This window comes from Emys orbicularis, chromosome 9 (genome assembly GCF_028017835.1).
Source record: "Emys orbicularis isolate rEmyOrb1 chromosome 9, rEmyOrb1.hap1, whole genome shotgun sequence".
Taxonomy (NCBI): domain Eukaryota; kingdom Metazoa; phylum Chordata; order Testudines; family Emydidae; genus Emys; species Emys orbicularis.
Genome location: NC_088691.1, coordinates 322259 through 328258, shown reverse-complemented (window position 1 = coordinate 328258; position 6000 = coordinate 322259). Strand labels below are relative to the sequence as shown.

At 51.9% G+C, this 6000-nt stretch overlaps 1 protein-coding gene across 1 annotated transcript in view; it reads left to right on the top strand.

Moving 5' to 3' along the window:
• The first annotated feature begins 219 nt into the window (after nt 1-219).
• The window catches only part of ITGB1BP2 (integrin subunit beta 1 binding protein 2), a 29063-nt gene continuing 23282 nt past the window's right edge, over nt 220-6000 (top strand). The window contains exon 1 of the mRNA XM_065410896.1: nt 220-283. Coding sequence (XP_065266968.1) covers nt 220-283 — 64 coding nt within the window. The remainder of the gene's footprint in view (nt 284-6000) is intronic.

The window sequence follows — 6000 nt, the reverse complement described above, 5'->3', positions numbered from 1 at the left end:
TCAGCTGCTGGGCCTGTGTGCCCATCTTTGGGTTGCTCTCTGATTGCCAGACCACCCCTCTCTGGCTGTGCCTAAAGATAGAACCAGCCCATCTCTCCTTCCAGCCTCTCTCTGCTGCAGGCTTTACAGAGCAATGTAATTAATCAGCGCAGGGACAGGAAAGTGTGCACAGGCCCGTTGCACCACAGGGCAGGAGTTACAATTGTTCGAGCCTTGGAAATGGCTTTGCTGTGTTACAACAAGGGCTGTGGGCAAAGATTTGATGCCGATAAGAACTCTGAGGGTAAGTGGATTTGTTTTCCAGGAGTTAGTGAGCTGAGATTTGAGCTTTTTTCCTCAATCTTGTTACGTTTCCTTGCCCTTGTGTCAGGTAACAGAAGTTGAACTACTGGGATTTCCAGTGAGCCAGTTGCTCTAGCAGATTCCCCGACTCTTGGAAATGCCAATCTGAGTCAGCAGCATTCAGCTGCATGTGGAAAACCATGGCTAATTAATAGATGGTGCCTGAAAATGTGGAAGGGGATGCAAATTCTGCCCATGAGCTGACACCAATCTGCATTGAATTGCGTGGTAGGGTTAAGCTAACCTGGGGCCCTAGGCATGAAAATAAATTCAGCCCCCTTCCCCTATCCAATCCCCTGGAAGTATTTCATTGAGTTGGCAGCATTTTAATGTTTTTTCCAGGGCCAATTCTCTGAGTAAGCCAGGAGCCTAAGTGAGGGGTCTAGTGAAGTTCAGGTAAATGGAGGCAACTGGTGTCAATGAGAACTCCCTTCCAGACAGGTGTTGAATCGCTGAGGTCAAGGTCATTGCAGCTGTTGATGGAGTTCCAGGTACTCGGGGGCCCTAGGCTCTGCTCTTAGCTAGTCTGGGTTCTTCAAAGCCCAGAACAGTCTCTGGTTCCTGAGGTGCATGAGAACCAGGTAGGGCATTGACTGTCCAGAGGGCATCTGCAGGTGCCTGTCCCGAGCTGAGTATCTCATAGGGGCGTAAAATGCAAATCTGAGAAGTGTTACCCTGCGGACCAGACCTGGAAATAGAATCATAGAAGATTAGGGTTGGAAGAGACCTCAGGAGGTCATCTAATCCTACCCCCTGCTCAAAGCAGGACCAACCCCAAATAAATCAGCCCAGTCAGGGCTTTGTCAAGCTGGGCCTTAAAAAACTCCAAGGAAGGAGATTCCACCACCTCCCTAGGTAACCCATTCCAGTGCTTCACCACCGTCCTAGTGAAATAGTGTTTCCTAATATCCAACCTAGAACCTCCCGCACTGCAACTTGAGACCATTGCTCCTTGTTCTGTCATCTGCCACCACTGAGAACAGCTGAGCTCCATCCTCTTTGGAACCCCCCTTCAGGTAGTTGAAGGCTGCTATCAAATCCCCCCTCACTCTTCTGCAGACTAAACAAACCCAGTTCCCTCAGGCTCTCCTCATAAGTCATGTGCTCCAGACCCCTAATAATTTTTGTTGCCCTCTGCTGGACTCTCGGCAATTTGTCCACATCCCTTCGGTAGTGGGGGGCCCAAAACTGGACGCAGTACTCCAGATGTGGCCTCACCAGTGCCGAATAGAGGGGAATAATCACTTCCCCTGATCTGCTGGCAATGCTCATTCTAATAGGCCTCCTACTAATAGCCTGATTGGCCCAACCGCTTGAGCTAGAGAAAGGGGTAGCAGCAGGCACTGCTTCTCATTGCAATCTGACTCACTCCTGTAGACAGGGACCTGCTGCTCTGACAAGCACCTCACTGACGGCTGGAGTAGGCTTCAAGAATGCACACTCTGTTCAGCAGAAGGGAAACTCAGTGCTCTCGTCCCAATAGTTCCTAGCCGGTCCACCACAGTGATCAAGGCAGGAGCTCTGGCTGTGTGGGAGCTCCAGTTACTCCATTCCCAGCCTCGCCCAGGAGGAGACCCTGTAGGAAACAGGGCAGACGTACTGGCTGTGGATGCATGGGGGATGTCCCAGCCAGGGCCGTCCTTAGCCATAGGCAGAACAGGCAGCCGCCTAGGGCACCACTCTACCTGGGGGCACCGCTCTGCCGGGAGCCCGGACAGACGGGAAGCAGTGGAGCATGTAAGAGCAGTGCTGCTGGGTCCTAGAGAGAGCCGAATGCAGCACAGTCTGAGGGAGGGGATTGGCTGCTGGGGTCTCTGGGAAGGGAAGGGGAGGGAGTAGGGGTGGGGGAAGGAACTCACCTGTGAGTGTGACTCTTTCCCCCCCCGGCATGAGGTGAGGCAGGCTGGGCGGCTCTGGCACCAGTATCCTTTGTTGTCCCCCATAACGTCCATTCTTCTCCCCCCCCCACCCCACGCAGCACCCCCCCTTTCTCCCCCCCCCAAGGAGCACCCCTCTCTCTCTCTCCCCTCCCCTCCCCTCCGGCAGGGCTGGGTTGGGTGAGGTCCTGGGTGGGGGGGGGAGGCTGACTGGCTACCTGCTGAGGAATGAAAGTGAAAGTAACTCACTTCCTCGGCAGCCAGCCAGGATTGGAATGGTCACACATGGCTGGGCTGGGGATAGCCAGATAGCATGTGCGAAAAATCAGGACAGGGGGTTGGGGTAGGGTGAGCAGATGTCCCACTTTTATAGGAACAGTCCCAATTTTGGGGTATTTTTCTTATATAGGGTCCTATTACCCCTCCACCCCCTGTCCTGATTTTTCACACTTGCTGTCTGGTCACCCTAGGTGGGGGTAATTGGTGCCTATATAAGACAAAGCCCCAAATATTGGGACTGGCCATAAAATCAGGACATCTGGTCACCCTAGCTGGGAAGCGCGTCTCTCCCCCGGGCTGGCAGCGATCCATCTCATCCGGGGGGAGCTGCACAGGGCAGGATGAGTTGCTGTGGCTCCATGGGTGCCCCGGCCCTGAGATCAGATGCTGTGCTAACTTCACCATGGTCCGTGGGGCTGGCGGTGGTGCCCAGTGGTGTGTGATCAGACCTGAGGGTTTGCTGCTGCTGTTGCCACTCTGCACCCCAAGAGGTGGATTTTGGGGTCCTGCGGTTTTCCACCTATCTCCTCCTCTCCTGCAGCTGTTGGACCAGCAGGTCGGGGTGAGCCAAGCATGAAAGCAGGACTGTGTTGCCATTTAACAACTTTGTTTGCCAAAAATGCTTGCGAACAATCCTGAATTCAATTTCAATATATTTTTTTTTAAATCAATATCTTTGCCAAAAACAGAAAATTAAGTTGTTGACAATTATTTGTGACAAGTTTGGTATGGGGCAGGGAGTGGGCCAGTTTTCATCAGAGAAACAAAAAATGTTGACTGACTTTCCTATAGCCCTGTTACTGCTGAATAGAGCCCTCCAACAACTGTAATATGCTCATCTCCTTACTAGTGTATAGAGCAGGGGTCGGCAACCTACGGCACACGTGCCAAAGGTGGCACGCGAGCTGATTTTTTATGGCACGTGGCGGCGGGCTGAGCGGCTCAGCCCACCGCCGCTCTGGGGTTCCGGCTGCTGCCCCATTGCCAGCCGGGGTCCCGGCCGCCGGCCCCACTCAGCGCCCGCTGCTGGCCTGGGGACCCCCAAGGAACCCCAGGCTGGCAGCAGGCTGAGCAGGCCGGCGGCTGAGACCCTGGCTGAGCCACTCAACCTACTGCTGGCCTGGGGTTCCATTCACTCAGCCGGCAGCGGGCTGAGCGGGGCTGGTGGCGGGCTGAGCGAGGCCGGCGGCTGGGACCCCGACTGGCAAGGGGCCGGCAGCTGGAACCCCAGAGCGGCAGCAGGCTTATGTTTGTGTTGCTAAGACCAAGTCAGGCACAGGGGCATCAGTTTAATAATCCCGCCTAGGGCACCATAAATCCTAAGGACAGCCCTGGTCCCAGCTACTTCAGTCACAGCCTCTCCCAGCAGGGTGGCCATGACAGAATGCACCCCTGTGTCCACACCCTACTCACTGTTGTAATAATCTTTGTATAGAGTGTGCCTTGTGAGGTACCATCTGAAAACTCATATTTGCTGGTCTGTATTGTCCTGATAAAATGTGTGAGGCAACATTGTCTGTGACATTATAAGATTCCCCTGTATGGTGATCTTAACATATGTTCCAAACTGAGGTTGGCAAACAGGTCTGTGTCAAACAAAGGATTGCGTGCTCTGCTTAATTTGCATTTAAGCAATAAACAGAGTCATCAAGCAGGAAGGGAAACAAAAGACGCTCCAACCAGTGAGGAAGAGCAGCAGGGAACATCCTTCCCTATAGGATCTCTATGTCAGGGGTGGCCAAACCGTGACTTGTGAGCTGCATGCGGCTCTTTTACCATTAAAGTGCGGCTCCTGGAGTTCCCCACAACATCCCCACTCTCCGCTTATCAGACTCGTGGGGGAGCTTGGGGCCTCTGCCTTGCAGTAGGGAAGTGGGGCAGGGGCTTCGGCCCAGCAGGGAGGGAGAAGTCTCAGGGCTTCAGCAGGAGCGGGGCTGAAACCAGAGCCCCAGCAGGCGCCTCCAATGGGGGTGAAGCACTGAGTCCTGGCAGGTGTGCCCTGGCTCTCGAACTTCTGAAGATTGCCATATGCGGCTCGGAGGGTCAGTAGGTTGGGCAACCTGCTCTCTGTCCTGAATCTCAGCTGGAAATGTTTTCAAGAGGGGGACTGACACTATAAAAATGAGGGATAAACACCTCAAGGAACACTCCCCCTGCTCCCTCGCTCTCTGTCCATTGATTCACCACATGAGAAGGGACAAAGGAAGCAGGGGTCCTGGCTGAAAAGTTTGGTCAACAAGACTGTTGAGAGGATGTGCTGAGAAAAACTTTGCTTTGAATTTAGTATAGTTTGTTACGTTCAGCACGAATTGCGTTTTATCTTTATTTTTCTTGTAAATCATTTCTGACTTTTATGCCTCATTACCTGTATTCACTTAAAATCTCTTTGTGTAGTTAATAAACTTTTTACTGTTTTATCTAATCCAGTGTGTTTAAACTGAAGTGTCTGAAGAACTATTTAAAATAATAAGATGGCATATAATTATCTTTAAAAATAACAGACTTATCATATTTGTATTGTCCAGGAGAGCGTTGGGGATTACAGGACACCTATTTCTAGGGGAAAACCTAAGACGGGGGGTGTGCTGGGGTCACCCTGCAGTATAATCAAGGCTGGTAAGAGCCACAGTGTGGCTGGCTGGCTGCAGCACACAGACATAGCTGGGAGTGACTTACATGCTGGAGACTGTTTGTGAGCAGGCCAGACTGGAGGCTACAGCAGCACGGCATGGCAAAGGGCACCCCAGGTTAGAGGACGGGGTGACACTGCTATTCGTTAGTCTGGATTGTACCTTGGTACTAGGTTTGTGCACAGCTTGTTGCATTTCAAGCATTGGGATAGCACTGGTGGCTGGAAACAGTCACAGTGAGGTTACAGCTTGTTGTTTTCTGTTTGCTTATTTCGAATAAGGGAAATAGAAACAGTAAATCATAAAAATGAGTAGCAGCGACAGAACTTCAAAGCTAGAGCTGGCCAGATTGGAGAAAGAAGAGAGACAGAGAAAGTGAGCCAAAGAAAAGCAGGCATAAGATCAGCGGCTGGAAGCTGACCATCGGTGAGCCATGGAGCTGAACGAACAGGAAGCAGCAGCAGCTGCTCACCAGCAAGCCCTGGAAGGCTGTTTGTGAGCGGCCCAGGTGGGAGCTCCTACAGCAAGGCATCATAAAGCACCCAAGCTAACAGGGGAAGGGGTGACACAGCTACTCATTAGTCTGGATTGTGCCCCGGGTATGTCACAGGGATGCTGTAGGGAGCAGGGCAGGAGCGCTGGCTGACCAATAGGGATTTGTGTCCTGAAGCGCTGACTCTGTTTTGAGAGATGGGGTCTAAATTATCTGTTATCACTCAAGAAAGATCTTGGCGTCATTGTGGATAGTTCTCTGAAAACATCCACTCAATGTGCAGTGGCAATCAAAAAAGTGAATAGAATGTTGGGAATCATCAAGAAAAGGATAGATAATAAGACAGAAAATATCATATTGCCTCTATATAAATCCACGG